Source organism: Muntiacus reevesi, chromosome 20, assembly GCF_963930625.1.
Source record: "Muntiacus reevesi chromosome 20, mMunRee1.1, whole genome shotgun sequence".
Lineage (NCBI taxonomy): Eukaryota > Metazoa > Chordata > Mammalia > Artiodactyla > Cervidae > Muntiacus > Muntiacus reevesi.
In genome coordinates, this window is record NC_089268.1 from 25,625,159 (window position 1) to 25,645,035 (window position 19,877).

At 43.9% G+C, this 19,877-nt stretch overlaps 1 protein-coding gene across 11 annotated transcripts in view; it reads right to left on the bottom strand.

The window, feature by feature from the left end:
* Nucleotides 1-17,871, bottom strand: part of PKHD1 (PKHD1 ciliary IPT domain containing fibrocystin/polyductin) — a 432,300-nt gene extending 414,429 nt beyond the window's left edge. For 9 of the 11 annotated variants that reach the window (XR_010660007.1, XM_065912089.1, XM_065912090.1 and 6 more), the window contains exons 1-6: nucleotides 17,670-17,830; nucleotides 14,154-14,281; nucleotides 10,984-11,061; nucleotides 10,208-10,352; nucleotides 5,982-6,090; nucleotides 2,384-2,441 (exon numbers count right to left, since the gene is read on the bottom strand). Coding sequence is in view for 10 of the 11 variants with exons in the window: in XM_065912089.1 (XP_065768161.1) it covers nucleotides 2,384-2,441; nucleotides 5,982-6,090; nucleotides 10,208-10,352; nucleotides 10,984-11,061; nucleotides 14,154-14,205 (442 nt within the window). In the remaining variant the exon portion in view is untranslated. The other 2 variants (XM_065912087.1, XM_065912088.1) reach the window with 2 other exon arrangements.
* Between the last annotated feature and the right edge of the window lie 2,006 nt (nucleotides 17,872-19,877).

Sequence of the window (19,877 nt, forward strand, 5' to 3'; positions counted from 1 at the left end):
GCTAAAAAAGAACATGACCAAGAAGTAATGCTTCCTGACATACTGTGCATATGTTTTATTAATAGGAAGTGATTTTATCTGCAGTCATTGGATGACTGGTCCTAAAACAATGGGAAACTTCCAGGAAGTACCGCAGGCACTTGACCAGAGAATGAGTAGAATGAGTGGGAAGTTAGTTGACTTAGACAAAGGTCATGGAATTGGCAGAAGCCAAGGGCTTCCCTGGTAGCTCAGCTGGTAAAGAATCCGCCTGCAATGCAGCAGACCCTGGTTCAATTTCTGGGTCGGGAAGATCCCCTGGAGAAGGGATAAGTTACTCACTCCAGTATTCTTGAGTTTCTCTGGTGACTCAGATGGTAAAGAAATTGCCTGTGATGCAGGAGACCTGGGTTCAGTCCCTAGGTTGGGAAGACCCCCTGGAGGAGGGCATGGCAACCCACTTCAGTATTCTTGCCTGGAGAATCCCCATGGACAGAGGGGCCCTGTGGGGCGCCCAGTGGGCTACAGTCCATGGAGTCACAAAGAATTGGACGTGACTGAGCAACTAATCACAGTACAGCACATAGAGTCTGAAGGTCTCTACTACTGTTGCCGTCTAGCAAAATAACTCACCTTCATTTCATTAGGGCTAAATGATCAGTTTCCTGGGTTTGGCTGGCATGATTTCTACAACTGATGGGCACAATTTTTAAAACGAATAGCAGGTTATAGAAACTAGGAATTCCTATGAGTTTTTGTTTTGTTTCTAAACAAAGAAACAGCAGCTGACAAATGGCTAAGCCAGACCATGTGCTGGGGGAGGTAGGGGTTGGATTCCACGTCACAGTGGAGGACTGTTAACCACATATAAGAAATCAACTGCTCACAACATATCTCTGCTATCCCCGCCACCTCCCCCATCTCCGCGGCTGCTACTCTGGGCAGGCTTCCCAAAGGAAATGAGAGTAATCGTCTGGAAAGTGATTTCGAAGATGCAGCCGTGTGGATCCTGCCCAGAGGGACCACTCCAACCAGTTCTCCCGAAGGTGGAGAAGACAGTGTGAAGAACTCAAACTGGGTGGCAGAGATGGCCCTGATGAATCTGAGTGCCAGCTGATGCCCTGTGTCACACCTCTCACAACAGGCTCCCTCCTCATCTCTCATCCTAACAAGGCTTCTATCGTCCAAACAGGAGTTTTCTAACACCAGAGCAGGGGGAGCAAAATGATGGCATGTGACTTTCACAGGTCACATCTCTTTTTAACAAAACATGATCATGTCTTGATTATTGAGATGAATAGAAAGGAACAGATCTGTGAATAATGTGCACTAATAACGCCAAATTCATATTCTTCAGGATATAATTTTAAAAATATATACATCATCTGTGTCTATACACACACGCACCAAAAAGTACAGACACTTTTCAGTGACTCAGATGTTCATTTCGACATTCTTGAGCCATTCGAAACTAGATCAGTTCATGCACTGAGACCCAATCACGTGTAAAAATTGAACAACTTGCATCCCCATACTTATACCATCTGGAATCCCTGAACAAATGTAAAACCTAAAATAGATACAGGAATTTGTCAAGAATCAGACTGCAAATTGTATGTAATTCTAGCTCTGTTTACTACTTAGCTTTAAAGTAGACTTGGCAGGTCTTAGTTGCAACCCTTTCTTTTACGTCCAGCCTCAACCCCACCAGCTTTCTCTCTCTTCTTTTCTATCCTCTTGGTCTCTGCATATCACTGTGCTCTCTAACTCATAAACAAGCTCCCAGGATTAGGGCCAGAGCTAATGGCCTTCCAAGTGGCCCCCAACTCAGCTCAACACAAAATACAATGTAAGGTACACGGGCCCACTCTAGATTCTGTCCAATCCTCAGCTTGACCACTCATTAGGGATATGCCTTTAAACAAATTACTTAACTTCATGGTACCTCATTTTCTCATCTCCATAATGGAACTAATAATAGTTCTTATAGCACTAGGTGTTTTGAGGATCTAATGAGATAACATAAACCAAAAGCTTAGAACAGATCCTGGCTCCCAGCAAGGGTCAATAAAGGTTTGCTAGTATGTGGATGATTATAAACTTAAGAGTGATGATGATATCTATTTTCTCCGTTCTCCAGCAACACCTGGTTTGATTTTGCTGGTCTCTTTTTCGTTTCACATAGGGATTCCTTTGATTATCAGTGAAGTTATAGAGCAAAAGTGCCCAGAGGGGAAACCAAACCAGGTTTAAAGTCAACCAGAGGTTGACACTCACCTTCAAAATGACATCAGAGAAGTGGTAAGATTTTCCTGTGTATAGAGACCATCTACCAGTGTCGAAAAGTTTGCAATAGCTTTGGTAAAGAGATTCTTATTTATGCCTTTCTTAATAGATTTCTCACCTGGAACTCCACTGGATGGATTAACTTGGTAAACAATTGGTGTCTGTGCCCTGGAAAACTGTTTAGATAATGTTATTACGGTAAGCATTTCATTAGAATAGCACAAAAACATACACAAGCAGCGTGTCATTCCTCACAGATCTTTCATCTCAGGAAGCAAGTCACTGTGTTTCCTCAAATCACTTCTACTTCTTTGCATCTTCATGATATTTCTGTGAAGCAGACACGATAGATGTTATCATAGTTCTTCCATAGATGAGGTCAAGGGAATCTGACAAGGTCATGAGTCTCCCTTGGACCATTATCACTCACACCTGGGCAAGTCTGTTTCTACCTGCCCACCGGTCATACCAGGAGCATGTTTTACCAAAGGCAAAGTAGGCAAGCCATGCTTTAAAATACCAACCTTTTAATTCCATTATTGCAACTTGATATCTTAGGGTCTTAAAGTGTTTTTTTTAAACTTTTCTGGACAATAATTTGCTTATTTAAATGGAAAGGATTGCAACTTAAATTATTATCAGCCAACACCTCGGTAGGGACTAGCAAGCCACGAAAAATTAGAAGTTTGAGAGATATGCGAAGGAGATTTGTTCAGGAAAATGGAATGTGCCTTTTGGGAGGGAAACATGATTCAACGAATTAAAAGCAACATTATTCTCTGAAGAGGAAACCAGCATTGATGGGAGAGGCAGGGGAAGCCTGGTCGTGGCACTCAAGTCACCCCCTGAAGCACATCATCTGCTAAATATAAGTTCCAGGGAGGCAGGGGCAATGGCTAAGTCATTGGTTGTATCCCTGGGCACAGCCTGGTATAAGAAGACATTAACATTTTTGTGAATGCATGTACAGGCCCCATCTGAGATGACTGACCCACTACCCAGAAGCAGAGGAGAAAAGGAGACAATTCCAGGAATTCTATATCACCTATCATCCTCTGGGTTAGCCCGGTTACAGCATTTCATAGTCAGGGCTGTTTCTTCCTTTTACAGGAAGAAACGGAGAATCATAAGGATGGACAGCCCTGGCCAAGGTTTGAGCCATGTGCTAATAATTCACCCAGGAGGAAACCCAGTCTCCCCATCCAGCTACCCTTACCCCCATCTCTTATAGACACCTAGACCACTTTCCCTCCCCAAACCTACTCTACCTCCTGTTTGCCAAGACAGCAAATTGTTTTGCTTGGTCAGCTTCCAGCACCCCAGGAGTCTACCTTCCCAGGGAGAAGGTCACTAAAGAGTAACTCCAGTATTAATCACCAGCCCTCATCAGACATCATGAATCAACAGACATTGATAGTGTCTGAGCAAGTGCGGGCCTTACGTATTGATTCACACAACTGTGCAGTCTGTCATCAAGGTTAATTTCCTTCCTTCCTAACAGAAAAGGTTAGAAAAGAGTGCACAGGAAATATGTACAGTCCGGGGGTCAAAATAAGAATGCTGTGACTTCACAGGCTGGGAGCTGTCTCTGATGGCGCCAAAGGATAAAGATTAACACAGCTCCACACACACTTGCCAAACATACACTCACCCTCTCCCAGTCTCCTCCTGCACCCAGATCTCCACCTCCCACCGGGACACCGTTCAGACCACTGTCATGCCCACTGGGACTTTATCATGGGAGCTTCGTGAAATAGAGCAGTGGTTACTGCCCCATCTCCCAGATGTTAGAAACGGAGGCAGATAAAACAACCAAGTCCAACCACACAAGAAAACACACCCGTTAATTTCCAGCTTAAAATACAAGGTCTGCCCTTCAGCTGTGTGCCTTCCTCCAGAAGAGCAGGGGAGAGAAAGCGACTCCTTGATCAGCCCTCCCAGGTCCTCAGGGTGGTGGAGCAGGCTCAGAGGGAAACCTCGGGGAGGGTTTCACTTGTGATTTTCTGTGAGCTGACATGACATAAAGCGGTACTTTTTTAAGAGAAACAGGCCTCTGGTCACCCACCAAGCTAGAGACATGACAGACTGAAAAATTAATGAGCTTCCAAATCCAGCTTTCCGCATGCTGATCCCTGAGCCCGAGTGGGGTCGGCAGCAGCAAGATGGGGAGCTGAAAAGCAGAGGATGAGAGTGACAAAGCCAAGCCACCAGCTGCTTGATAAACCTTCTGTGAGCTGTTCTAACTTGTCAGTGCCTGCAGCAGGCTCTTTGGAGTGGACTGGCGAGGTGGAATTAATTTTTAATACACACAGTTCCCCCAGTCCCAGTCCCTAAACAAAGGCAGACACCGGGTTTCCTTCAGCTCAGAATGCCTCTCATTAACTGCATCCCCTGGTGATTTTTCATCAACTTGCCGAGTTCAGGGAACCACTGAAGGACTTGCTTTCTTTAATGTGCGATTTTAGGAAGTGTGTCTTTTCTTTCCCCTCTCTCTCCTTCCCAATCTTTTAATCAGTAGGAAAACTATTATCTGGGGTGAAAGGCCATCAAAACCAAAAACAGCATGGTGATTAAGGACCATGCCCGGCCATCTCTCTTCTGTTTTATTCATTGAGACAGTGTAGAGGTGGTGGTGCGAGTCTTAATAAAAAAAAGAATAATTTTTTTTTTCTTTCTGCCCCATATGTGCAGAAGCAAAATTCTGGAAAACAAGATTCCTTTGCAGGGGGACACAAGTTGCTAAATGTGAATTGATGGCAAATTCTAAAGATGAATTGCCTATATTAAAATGCAGATCGTATGAGAGATGAATTTGGAAAACGAAGACTTGTTGTAAAGGAGCATTCATTAATAACTAAACTGTGTTCTTAGGCACCCTCCTAAACGGAGGCTCCTTGTGGGAAGTACAACCGTGGCAAGGGGCCCAGCTGAACCACTGCCCATTATGGAAAGTCTAGAACCTATGCTTTCAGAGATTATTTTAGTAAATAAAACCAATCTGAAATGGGCAGTAGACTAAACAACATTAAGCCCCGACATAAAATTAATGCATATGGAAGCTCTAAAATAAGCCCAGGCATTGGCTCATAAACTCTCTCTCCCCCAACCACACCCACCCCGCCCCGCCCTGATTGCTTTTGGCTGTCTCTGAGCTTGAAGGAGAATTCCAGCAGCAAATGCCCTTCCGGTTGAGGATTGGACGGAGAAGCAGAAATCAACCGTGAAGCAGACAGGAAGGTACAACTTGGGTCCCCGAGTCCCTTCACCACGCTGACACTCCAGATGATTTCTGTAAGCTGAAGCACTGATTCCCAATGGTAATCTTTGAGGCTCCTCTATGGGCTTCCATTTACATGAGGATTTAGATGTAGATTCAAATCTTGGTTCTGCAATTTATGAACTGGATGACACGGCCAAATTATTTAATCTCCCTGACTCCCAGGTTTCTCATCTGTAAAAGCAGGATAATAAGAAGCTACCCCATAAAATTGTTGTATTAAGTTAATGAGTATAAAGCACTTAGCAAGATCCTGACATTCACATGCTCTATACTTACTTTCTTAAGATAGTCTCAGAAACCCCATAACTATCATCTACCTGTCCTCTCATCCTGGCAAAGCAGACAGACTCCCTAGCTGAGGTGTAACTGGCTTGTCAACAGCGTAAGCACACCCTCAGATCAGGCTAACACACTTTCTTCCATCCTTGGAACCCACCTTGAAAGTGCAGCTGTCTTGTGGTCCTGGATGTGGGCTGCCTACCACCTGTCCACCAGCCTGCACTTCCAGGGAGTACACACCCTCCTGTGCTTCAGACGGCAGAGATCTGAGGGCAGAAAGTGGAAATCCGTATGAATCACCCATGAACTGCCATCGACGGATGAATGGAGAGAGATGTGGTACACAGATACAATGGAATATCACTCAGTCATAAAGAGGAACTGAGTCATTTATAGTGATGTAGATGAATAAAAGGTCTTCATACAAAGTAAAGTAAGTCAGAAAAAAGAAAAACAAACATCATATATGAACGCGTGTACATGGAACCTAGAAAAAATAGAACTGACGAACCTATTTGCAGGACAGGAATAGAGACACGGATATAGAGAACGGACTTGTGGACATGGTGGGGAAGGAGAGGTTGGGATGAATTGAGAGGATAGCATTGACATCTATACACTGTTGCTGCTGCTAAGTCACTTAAGTCGTGTCCGACTCCGTGTGATCCCATAGACGGCAGCTCACCAGGCTCCCCCGTCCCTGGGATTCTCCAGGCAAGAACACTGAAGTGGGTTGCCATTTCCTTCTCCAATATCTAGACACTACCGTATGTAAAATAGGTAGCTAGTGGGAAGCTGCTGTGTAGTACAGGGAGCTCAACTCAGTGCTCTGTGATGACCTGGAGGGGCGGGATAAGGGGATGGGAGGAAGGCTCAAGATGCAGGGGATATGTGCATCCTTATAGCTGATTCACACTGTTGTACAACAGAGACCAACACACCGTGGTAAAGCAATTATATTCTAATTAAAAATAAATAATGCATAAAATTATTTTTTTAAAAAACGAATTGCCAAAGTTGCCAGTCCAACTTCACTACTTCAAACTTCCTTCCTGCACCTGTGTGTATGTGTGTGTGTGTGTGTTTAGTCACTCGGTCATGTCTGACACTTCGGGACCCCATGGACGGCAGCCCACCAGGCTCCTCTGTCCATGGAATTCTCCAGGCAAGAATAGGGGAGTGAGTTGCCATGCCCTCCTCCAGGGGCTCTTCCCAACCCAGGGATCGAACCCAGGTCTCCCGCATCGCAGGCAGATTCTTATCAGCTGAGCCACCAGGGAAGCCCAAGAATACTGGCGTGGGTAGCCTGTCCGTTTTCCAGGGAAACTTCTCAACCCAGGAATCAAACCAGGGTCTCCTGCATTGCAGGCAGATTCTTTACTAGCTCAGCTATCTGGGAAGCCCTCTGCACCTGTGAAGCAGAGCTAACCCAGGATTCCTGTATTTCACTTTTTACCTCCTCTACCCATACATTCACTAGACTTTAAAGATTGGATCCTTCAGCAAAAGAAGTTATGGATCTTTTATTGAAAGTACCTGAAATTTTAAAAATTCTGTCCTGTAAAGAGCTGGAAGGGACTTTGACAGATAATCTACTCTAGTTTCCATTTAAAAAATAATGAGTTCCATATAGAGGGGATTCCCAAGTGACTCAGTGGTAAAGAATCCTCCTGCCACTGTAGGAGATTCAGGTTTGATCCCTGGGTTGGGGAAGGTGTCCTGGAGGAGGAAATGGCAACCCACTCCAGTATTCTTGCCTGGGAAATCCCACGGACAGAAGAGTCTGGCAGGCTACAGTCCATGGGGTCACAAAGAATCAGACACGACTTGGCAACTAAACAACAACAACAATTAATGGATTAAGGGACCTGGGTATGTAAACACCAATGTGAAGAGCAAAGTAAGACCTGAGTCCTAGGCTCTTTCTGATAAAAGACATTGATTTTACATGTTGCCAAAAACTCTTGACTTAACACTTATTCCAGCAGCCCATAAACACTACCCTTATCCCCCAGAGAGTCCTAGACCTTCTCTCCTCTTTTCATGAAGATCACAGTGATTTCTTTGCCTTTTCAAGGCTGCCATTCAGTCTGATTTTTGTGAGAGGAGAATATGATGAATATGGAGTTAGATTTTAGAAGTGTCTCCCCTCCAAAACTTATCCTAAAATCTTTAGCATTACCCTAAATATTTACATCTTCACTGTCCAGTGTGCTAGCCATTAGCCATATGTGATTACTGAATAGTGCCTAGTCCCAGACTTCCCAGATGGGTCAGAGGTTAAGAATCCGGCTGCCAATGCAGGGGACAGGGAAGGGTTCAAGCCCTGCTCCAGGAAGATTCCCCATGCTGCTAAGCAACTGAGTCTCTGCCACAGTTGACCCTGCACACCCTAGAGCCTGTGCTCTGCAACAAGAGAAGCCACCGCAATGAGAAGCCAGTGCACTGCAGCTAGAGGGGAGCCCCTGCTCCCCGAAACTAGAGAAAACCTGCACACAGCAACAAAGACCAGTGCAGCCCCAAATAACTAAATAAATAAAATATTTATTTAAAAAAAGAAGAATTGTGGCTAGTACCAATTAAGATATTCTATTAAGGTAAAATACACATTGGGTTTTGAAGACTTTGTATGCAAAGAAGGGTATAAAGTAGCTCATTAATAATTTATATATTGACTACATGCAAAATGACACTATTTCGGATATGTTGAGCTAAATAACATGTATCATTAAAATTAGCTTCACCTCTTTCTTTTGAATTTTTTAAGTGACTACTAGAAAACATTAAGTGTTCTTTGTGGCTCGCATTATATTTTGGTTGGGCAGTGCTGATTTTAGATGCTCCAGTGCCAAATTTTGCAAACTCAGACATGTCTTTTTATGATAATGACAGTATTTCATTGATTATTTTCCCACACTTGAGTGCTAATTTAATTTGATATTCATCTTCCAATCAATGAGTACATTTAAGAGGGCTGTTTTTCTTTTCTTCTAAAATGGTGATAAAAAGTCAATGGTGCATCTTAAAGTTACTAGTATGTTGGGGTTGAGGAGATAGAACATACAAATTGTTAGAGCGTTGACTTATTTCATAGCAAGTTCTTGCAAGAATTCTATCCCTCAAAATATTATATAACTTGTGTAAATCATCTCTCCTTGTAGTAATGCTATAAGGAACTTCAGTTTAAGAAATATCTATTGAGCATCTTCTACTAGCAAGATATTGTGCTCAGCATCATAAGGATTACAAGGATGAGTTAATCACATCCTCTGTCTTCAAAGCACTTAATTCCATGAGGATGAATCTGAAAGTGAGCAGCTGCCATAGTGTCAGGAGAAACAAAAAGCTGAGGAAACAGGGCCACTAAGATTGTGCATACTGTGCCTTTGTGTGAATTACAAAAAGGTCCTCCCTCAAGGAAGATGAATTGCACAAAAAAGTGTGTAACACACACACAAACACACACATCATGTGGATAAATTCCTAAAACATGCTCCTTCCTCAAAGCCTGGATTTCAATTCCTACTTGTCCCCCTGTGAAGGAAGGGAAAGATGATACACAGTTGGCTGTTTAGGGGCAAGGAAGTATTTGCAGTATGGTTGGTTCAATAGGCAGAGGTGGAAGAGGGGAAGCTTTCCTGAAAGAGGGAACAGAAAACAAAAGGAAATCATAATTTCCTTTTCTCTTAATCAATGGTCCACTTTCAGGCAGCATGTCTAAGATTTAAAGAAAGAATGAACTAGGGTAAACTTTGGTGGCCAACGAAAACTTAAATAGGACAGTAGAAAATCTGGAATCCTATAAACATCACATCGAACTCAGAAAAGAAACTGAAGACTAAAGTGAATTTCCTTTCTAACTGATTTTTAGTTAATGTACAGTCATTACAATTACGCCTACTCCAAAAGTGATAGTTGCTCAGTCCTGTCTGACCCTTTGCGGCCCAGGCTCCTCTGGCCAGGGAATTTTCCAGGCAAGAATACTGGAGTGGGTCGCCATTCCCTTCTCCAGAGGATCTTCCTGACTCGGATTGAACCCGGGTCTCCAGCACTGCAAGCAGATTCTTTACCATCTGAGCCACTAGGGAAGAAGATGGTAAAATGGCCTCATTTACTAAAATTTGAATAGCAATAGCAACCTTGCAAAAAAAAATCAACAACTGGAAACATAATCCAACTCCTCCTTATAAATATTGTAAAATTCTCAAAAATCTTTCCCACAGTCTCATCCTTTCCCATATCTCATCCTCATTAAGCCCTAAAGCCCTGATAGGGAACTATATTGGTAAATGCAATCACTGCACGAGTTGCTGTAATTCACCACCCAGAGCTACAGAGATGAAGAAAGTACTCATCCCATCTGGCCTTCTCAGTCCCGGGTACCTGGTCCTGCACATCACGGCTGGAACATCCAGGACGACAGGAGAGACGTCACAGGGGATGCTGGGCAGCGTGGGCAGAGCCACATTCACCAGGTTGATCTCCAGCTGAGAGCCGTTGGCAGGCTGAAGGAGACCCAGCTCCAAACCTGAACATAAGGCGCAGGGGAGTCTCAGGCTGAACAGAGCTGTAGTCCACACTGGGCAATACAAAAACACGCCACATGGGGGCAGTGGGAGGCACTGAGTTTACCTAAAATTCAAAGGCTCCTTATTTCCAAAGGCATTCGGAATGCCATATGAATGAGTGTTCTCATTTAAGACTTTACTTTTTAAAAAATTTTCTTTTCAGGTCCATCCATCTAGATCCAGGAAAGATTTCTCCAATCCTGAAAGTTACTCTTTATTGTGGAGAAAGATGGAGACACTGAACCGTGATTTAGAAACTCCCGCATGTGGGATTATCAACAAGGAAGATAACCAAGGTTCTGGAGTGGCATTGCCAAGTTCTATGCTACATGTGGATCATCTCATCAGGGTTCCTTGAGTCCACTCCACAGCTCCGAATAAGGAAATGGACCCAAACACGGAATGGTGTGATGTGACATTAGCAAGTGGGCATCTATTAATAGTAACAGAGAGGGTGTTCAGTAGGTCCATCCCCCTTCAGGACCTCTTTTACATCTGTCCTTAGACAAGAAGAAAACCAAAGACTCACATCCTTTAGGATTCTTTAGATCAGTAAATAAGAAATTTGCATTCAGCAAGACCAAAACCTACCATCAAAAATGACTGTGATCCATGTCCCCCCTGCGAGGCTACCTTCTTCAGGTTCAATGTGGATATTCAGACAAGGCACTGTAAGTGAAGAGGAGAAACACTGGCTTCACTGTGCAAATTCAGTCCCCCAGCTTTCTTTTAGCATTCCTCGGAATCACCAACAGGGCTTGATACAGGCCTAGAACAACAGCCCCACCCCACAGTCTCTGCTTCAGTAATCTGCGTAAAGCCCAAGAATTTGCATTTCTGACAAAGTGCCACTGTGCTTTTAGCCTGGAGAATCACACCTTCAAAACTCGCATTTTAGAAAAAGTTCTGACTGATCCTAGACATCCAAAAACCCAATGTTCACCAAGATTATCCTGAATTTCCACTTCCTTTGGGAGAAGCCTCAAGGATACATTTGGTTCCTATTGAAAACCGAAATATGTCTTCCCTCTTTCTCACTCTTTAATCAGGTGGTCATATTTTATGTGCGTGTGTGTGCTCAGGAGCTCAGTCATGTCCGACTCTTTGTGACCCCAGGGACTATAGCCCACCAGGTTCCTCTACCCAAGGAAGAACACTAGAGTGGGTTGCCATGCCCTTCTCTAGGGGATCTTCCTGACCCAAGCATCGAAACTGTGTTTCCTGCGTCTCCTGAATTGCAGGTGAACTCTTTATTCATCAGGTCATATTTTACAGTTACCACTTATTTCTAATATTTCCACTTCCCATAAACTTTCAGAAGCTGTCTCTATTTTAATCCTCCTACTCAGCACACCATCCTCTTTTGAATACATGATCAGAATGACTCCCCAAATAGATAGAGAATCCTCTAAATTTTTGCTTTGCCTGCTCAGAGAAGCAGTGAAGCATGAATCAGTTGATGGAATTAAAAAAAAAAAAAAGCAACACTATAGACTCGCACACTAAGCTAAACTGGGTTCTCCCATACAGACTGTAGGCTGAGAATGACGTTATCAATGCGTCATCTTTTGAGGGTGCTCCTGGATGGACATTCCTTGTCCGAGGTAAAGCCAGCAAAAATCAGTCAGCTCCTCAGTGAGGCCTACAAAACACTTTGCAGTTTCTATATCAGAAAAGTTAAAGGATCATCAAAGCCACGCCAACTCTGGCAAGCCCAGGGCTTCCGGGTACTTATATGTGGGTGGCACAGTGCCCAGAGTGATGATGTAACTGAGTAGGACCCCATGGGGCCTTCCCAGGAGGGGGTGGGGGGGAGGTCGACAGGCTTTTCCCCATAGCCTCTGCTTTACCTCCTCTCTGAAACATTGGGGTAACAGTATTTGATTAGCATTTCCTAAGCTGCTCTGCAAATATGAAAATCCCCCACCAAATGGAAGATGTTTAACTACTTGATGAGCCTCAGCACAGAGCCCCAGGCCTTCAGGAGCCTGAGGACTGATAATGTTAACCTCTGTGACAGCATCCTGTTTGCTCACCACCATCAGTCAGAATTGTGCACAGCTGACCCAATGACCCACCTCCCCCCCACCTTCCCACTCGACCCCCGACTCTCATCTGGCTTTTATAATGACTTTGCTGAAACCCTGCAGGGAACTCAGGTTTGTTTTCTTTCCCACCCCCACCAGGAGATGAGCTATCATTCTCCTTGCACAGCCCTGCAATAAACATTTCTCTGCTCCAAACTCTGACGTTTCAGTTTGTTTGGCCTCACTCTACGTTGGGAACATGAACTTGCACTAACAGTAAAGGCACATTCACAAGAACACCATCATTGGTGGCACTCTGACCAGACCAGATCACACTCGCCCTCAAAGCTGTATTAGATATGTGTGCGCTCAGTTGCTTCAGCCGTGTCCGACTCTTTGCGACCCATGGACTGCAGCCCAGGCTCTTCTGTCCATGGGACTTTCCAGGCAAGAGTACTGGAGTGGGTTGCCATTTCCTTTTCCAGGGTATCTTCCTGACCCAGGGATTGAACCTGTGTCTCCTGCATCTCCTGCACTGGCAGGCATATTTTTTACCACTAGCGCCACCTGTGAAGCCCCCAAGAAGATACAGAGGATAACTGAATTCGCTGAGAAAAGTAGAGACACAATTTCAGAAAAGAAAATTTTAGTTGGCCATTCATTGCTAAGACAGGCTAAGCCTTCCTTTGGGAAGATAAAGTAATAAAATCTAAAAAGAACTGCATCGTATAGCTCAAAAAGGAAGTATAAAAAGAAGATTATAAGTTATTATTAAAAGCTCTAGACTATAACAGCAACTTCTGAAGAAGGAATTCATAGGGCCTGGACTCCATCTCAGGCCTGTCCGTGCTGATCGTGCTCGGCCACCTCTCCAATGGACTCTGAACTCTGTGCTTAGCGCCTGTGGGAACGACAATGGAAGGATAAGACCCCCTCTGGGCAGGGGAATCTTGAAGATCACATCCAGGTCACTCATTGCCTAAGAGAAAACAGACACTAATCACCCCTGCCTCCGGACAGTATCTATCGGAATGTAACCACAGGCTTATTGATTATTAACTGTTTGAACACACAACACGTGAACGATGGGGTTATTGTGTTTGTATTTACCCGTCCTTTGTAAGCCTCAAGGGATTTGAGCTGGTGGGTTTGGACATGTACACATGGGGTACAAAAGATTTTCACAAATGCTGGTCAGGGCCCTTGGCTAAGAGGAGACTCTGCCTTGGTCCCGCCGGTGTAATAAACTGCACTCCACTATCTGCATTGTCCTTCTGAGTGAGTTTGTTTCCCGGAAAGCATGGCTATAACACTTCCACTGGCTGTTAAAAATTAAAGTATATATTTATTTATAACTGTTTAATGTACAACCTCAACTACTAAACAGAAAAAAAATATTAAGCAGAGAAAATTCAGACTTAGAGCAGACACTAGTATGTCATCCCCAATGATGTTTCAGTTGAGTTCAGTTCAGTTCAGTTGCTCAGTCATGTCCGACTCTTTGCGACCCCATGGACTGCAGCACGCCAGGCTTCCAGGTCCATCACCAACTCCCGGAGCTTGCTCAGACTCATGTCCATTGAGTCAGTGATGCCATCCAACCATCTCATCCTCTGTCATCCCCTTCTCCTCCTGCCTTCAATCTTTCCCAATAATATTTAAGTATCAATAAACTAGTTCTCAAGGTAACCTGTTGTGGTCTCCCTAAAATCTCTTCAAAACACATTCACTCACCTGCCAAAAGTAGTATTTTGATACTTGTCAGAGAGATCAGCCAGCCAGTCATCTTTTCCACTGAAATCGATCCTTTCAAAATTGCTCAGACATTAAACACATCTTCAATTTTGATTGGAGCAGCATAGCTTTATAAAAACAAACTTAAAACAATGACTATCATTTTTACTTACATACAATTGTTTTGCTGGGTTAAAACTTGGACAATTAAAGAGATTATACCAACAGGACCCTAGAATCTTCTGAGAGACCCACCATCATCCCAACTTGCAAGAAAAGGACAATCTAAGAATTTTACATAAAATCATCACTATTCTACCCCCTCTCCTTGTCTCATTCACTTATTTTATGCATACTTAAGCTAGGTAAGTAATAGTAACCTCTTGCATTAACTTATTCTTAAACAAACATTTACATTTTAAAAGTAAGTAAATTCCAGAGTCAAAATACTAGCTAACGGTGATTGGGGTGGTGGGGGGTTGTTTTGTTTTGTTTTCTGGAAGTCTGTCCTCCAGGAAGCAATCAACACGCAAAAAAAGAGCTTAAGAAAATGAATGTTAAACATGGTAACAGGTTGAAAAACTGATGCTAATGGAAATTTGGAAGACATTATCTTACCCCGGTGGCTCAGCCATAAAGAATCTGCCTGCAATGCAGGAGACCGGGGTTCGATCCTGGGGTGGGGAAGCTCCCCTGGAGGAGGGCATGGCAACCCACTCTAGTACTCTTGCCTGGAGAATCCTATGGACAGAGGATTTTGTCAGGCTACAGTCCGTAGGGTCACACAGAGTCGGACACGACTGAAGCGACGCAGCAGCAGCAGCATCTCACCCTCACAGCAGAGGAAACAGGGAGGGAGAAACTGGAAGAAAAAGCTGGACCCTCCAAACTGGACCCCAGGATCCCAGGTCCCTCTACCTCAATCCACAATGCCTGGATCATCTTCCTTAAACGCTGCCTTCACTGTGGCATTGTCCTGTTTAATGCTTTCAATTCAAAGCAAAACCTCTATCACGTCAAACAGAGAATAAGAACACTTGGGCGGATTTTTATTAAGAATAACTGAGGTGATATATACCTAAAGAAATTAACACAGGGCCTGGTACAAAGAAGACAATCACAAAGGTCAGTTTTCCTTTCAAAGGCTCTCTGCTTCCCACAGAAAGCCCCGACTCTGCAGTTTCACCAAGACCTGCCCCTCTCCGTTCCCACTTCCCCTTTCACTGCACCCAGCAAGCTCCCACACGGCAGCCTCTGCCTCGATCCTGCTGGTCCCTGTCTAGAGTCCCCCAGCTTCCTTGTGCCCTAATGAACTCCTGGCCTCCTTCGGGACCCAACTCAGGAGCTGCCACTCCACGGAATCTGTCGCCCACGTAGATTCATAAATTAACTGGACCCGGACTTCCCTGGTGATCCAGTGGCTAAAACTCCACACTCGCAATGTAGGGGGCCCAAGTCAGGGAACTAGATCCCACATGCTGCAACTAAGACACAGTGCAGCCAAATAAATAAAGGTTTAAGAGAAAAATCAACTGGTCTCCAAATACAGAGGGCAAGGGGAGACCTTAGAAGGAGGCAGACACTCCAGATTGGCAGGTGCTGGGTTTCATAAGCAGGAAAACTTACATACAAGGCTTGTCTTGGGTGTTAGCAAGATGAATAGATTTCCACCCATCACAATCTTAGAAGTTTATACAGAGGCTTGAACAGAGTTCAGTCACGTGTTCAATCCCAATGATCTCAATGCCACATGGCTCTCTCAAAACTTCATGTTTGAAAACAGCTCCTGTTGTGGAAGCTTTGGGCAAAATGTACATTTCAAGTACACGGGGTGGGGTGGGAGAAGACCTGCTTGCAGATGGACTAGTGGTCACGCCCTGTCCATGACCTCCTCCAGCATCCACCCCTCTTGACCTTGTAACAGGTAAAGCAAGACTCCACACGTTAACATCATATCCTCAATATAACAGACCCCTTTCACTGATATTGGGGGGGAGGGGTTAAGAAAACACTGAAGCCAAAAAAAAACAGTTTTACCATTACAAAATAAATAAATAAATAAATGCCCAGAAAAAGAGTATCTACAAAAAGCTGAAGAATAAACATATCTTATAGGTACATCCGAATTAAGATAGTGCAATGGATTACCACCTGTAGTTAATTCCACTCCACAAACATTTATCGTATGGCTAATATATGCTGGGCACGGTGCTTTCTGCTGTTGTTTAGTGACTAAGTCGTGTCCAACTCTTTTGCAACCCCATGGACTGTAGCCCTCCAGGCTCCTCTATCCTTGGGATTTCCCAGGCAAGAATTCTGGAGTGGGTTGCCATTTCCTTCTCCATGGAATCTTCCCAACCCAGGGATCGAACCCGCAGTTCCTGCCACGTCTCCTGTATTAGAGGCAGATTCTGTACCACTGGAGCTGGGAAAACAGAGATGAATTATCTTTGTACCTGCCCTCAAGTACCCAGCAGTTGGGGTAGGGGCAGAAGCTACTCTCATTTACAAGAGGAGTTCTAAAGTTTTTAAGTAGTTTAAGCAGGTGTTTCTTTAACTTGTAAAATTCTCTATATTTTACACCTATTTGGAATAGGATTCATTTTTCAAACAATTAATTTTCAGAAATACATCTACTGCCTAGAGAAAAGTACCCAGGAGTTACTTACAGTCCAAAAGCATCAGACTTTATTTACTTGTCACACCCAACAGAAATGTCACACCTAACAAAATATGTTAGGCACAAGAGAGTCGATTTTCAATCTGACTGAGATTTTAACATTTTATTTTGGTGCCTACTCCCAAATTTAGAACATCAGAAGTAAATAGTCACGTATTGATTTTCTTAAAACCCTGGGTTGGGCGGGGGGCGGGCAGGTAAGAGGAAATGGGTGATTGGAATTGACACATATACACTATCAATAAATCCTATGTATAAAACAGATAACTAATGAGAACATACTATAAAGCACAGGAAACTCTAGTCAAAGCACTGTGGAGACCTGAATCAGATGGAAGTCCAAAAGGGAGGAGGTATATGTCCCTGGACGGCTAATTCCTTTTGCTGAGCAGTAGAAACTAATACAACATTGTAAATTAACTATACGCCAATAAAAATTAATTGTTAAAAAACCTCCATGTTCAGACCTACATCTTCCCTCTAACATAGAGCAATCAAACCAATAACAAATGTATTTTCTCTTAATATGAGTATCCACTAATTCTTCCTAAGAACAAACCCAGCCTCCATTTAAATACTTTCACCAGAATATTTTCAAGCAGAGGAGAGCTGTGTGCATCGGGTCAGCTCTCTCCCCTCTGTCTCTCTCTTCCCACTCTGCCCTCATTCTTTCTCCTCCTCTCTCTCCCCCTCCCAGCCCCCTTCCCTTTGGAACTTTGAAAGACAGACCTGCAAGGTTGCTACATCTATCCCCCAGCCTTCCTTTGTTTAACATATGAGCAAAAAGGCGATGCCTAGAAAACACACAGCAGAGACATTTCTGAACCCAACAGTACCTTTTCCTGTTTCTCTCTCCTTTGGACTCAAGGGAGGAGCGCTTTCCTTTCAGAATGACCTTGTTCCTTTCAGAATGACCTTGTTCCCCTTAGAAACCGGTGGCCGTGTTACCTGGCTAGAGCCCACCTGCAGCGGCATAGGTAACTTACTTGCGTCGGACTGTAACTCACCTAACTCGTTCCTGTCCCAGCCAAACCTGTGCTAAACAAAAAATTCAGAGCTGACCATGGGGCAAGTTTAATGATTAACACAAGCTACTGAGGCTTTTTCCCCATGATCTTTTATTAACCACCAAAGAAAGTCTTACATTTTTTTCCACTTACATGCACCCTAGACAAGATGTTTAGATGAAAGTTCACCCAATGAGACAGACAGGTATTCAATGATTGAAAGAATTTGTCGGTAAGTCAGTGAACAAACACAGGCCCAGGAGAAAGGGCCACCAAAGGACTGGTCCCCATTCATGAGCAGTCTCCGACTTCTCATCATGAGGAAAGGCTGCTAAATGCCCTGCCTCAGGTTGGCATTCTCACTATGCGGGAGTGAGACTAAATGCTACTGAGTCCAACTGCCTGGCAGGCCAATAAATCAGAGACGAGGTGTTGGGGTAAGGAATACGCTCTAGGAGAGCCCGTTGACCAATAAGATGGCAGACAATCTCAAAGTAAGTGCCTTATCAGGGTCTGATGCCTGGTCCGTTTATAGATCAGAGATAGGGGGAGTGAAGAAACAAAGTAAAAAGGCCATTAATCTTGCAAATATCTCCTAGACGGGCAAGCCTGAGGCAAGGGATGTCTTAATTTCTTCCTTCCAATCATCTACAGGTGGACAGCGTTATAAACAAAGGCACTTTAACAGTCAGGCAGAGGGGCAGGATTCTCCCCGGGCAGTTCTGGGTGATTATAATAACAAAAGAGCAAGTCACAGAACTAGTTCTAACTTGAAGTACAAGTTGGCTTTTCCCTGCAACCTAAAGGGCTTCCCTTGTAGCTCAGTTGGTAAAGAATCTGCCTGCAATGCAAGAGACCTGGGTTTGATTCTTGAGTCTAGAAGATTCCCTGGAGAAGGGATAGGCTACCCACTCCAGTATTCTTGGGCTTTCCTGTGGCTCAGCTGGTGAAGAATCTGCCAGCAATGTGGGAGACCCAGGTTCAGTTCTTGGGTTGGGAAGATTTCCTGGAGGATGGAAAGGATACCCACTCCAGTACTCTGACCTGGAGAATTCCATGGACTGTATAGTTCATGGGGTCACTGGACTGTATAGTCCATGGGGTTGCAAGGAGTCAGACATGACTGAGTGACTTTCACTGCAACCTAAAGAAGCAAACAGAAGATGATCTACTCAAAGTTTTGCTGAGAAAGAGCTTGTGCAAGCCCTATTTTCTCACTTTCCTCCCTCCCTCCTGATCTTGCCTTTTGGCCAAGAAGTCCTTGACTTCCACCTATCACCTCCTGTTAGGACCCAGACCACAGGTCTCAGTCACTGGTTTGACTCTCTTGATGAGGAATCAGACATGCACCCGACCTTGGAGGTCAGTACCACCTCCATACTTGGTTCTTTTATAAAGAACGTAATACAGTTTCTGCCCTCAAAGTGCTTGCTATCTGGCAGGGGAAACAAAATCATGATCAGATTAGTTTATTATATTTTAGTCAAATCTCATGATTAAGACTTAAATCATGTTTTATTTCATGCTACTTTAATAAGAGGTTTCCAGAAATTAACCCCATCTACCCTTGAGTAAAGAACCTACAATCGATATTTATAATTCTTTTTGGCAGCCTAGCCATCAAGAGGGCTTCTCAGGTGGCTCAGTGGTAAAGAATCCGCCTGCTCCAGGGGATCTTCCCAATGCAAGGATCTAACCTGAGTCTCCTGCATTCGTTGGTAGGTTCTTTACCAGGGAAGCCCTAAAATAAAGAGCTAGAAGTCATCAAAATGAGTGAGAGTACCACTGTAAATGTGACCTTTTGAGTATGATGATGCCTGAAAACATTTGGGTTATACATGTCTTTCTCAAACTATAGGATTGACCAAAAAGTTCTTTTGGATTTTTCTATACAAAAAGGATAGTAGGAAAATCCAAAAGAACTTTTTGGCCATCCCCCAGTAGATGCCACATTTCTTAAAGAAAGAAATTGATATCTTCCCTCTATACCTTCAAATCATTTTGCACTGTACCTTATATACTGTAGGCACACAATCA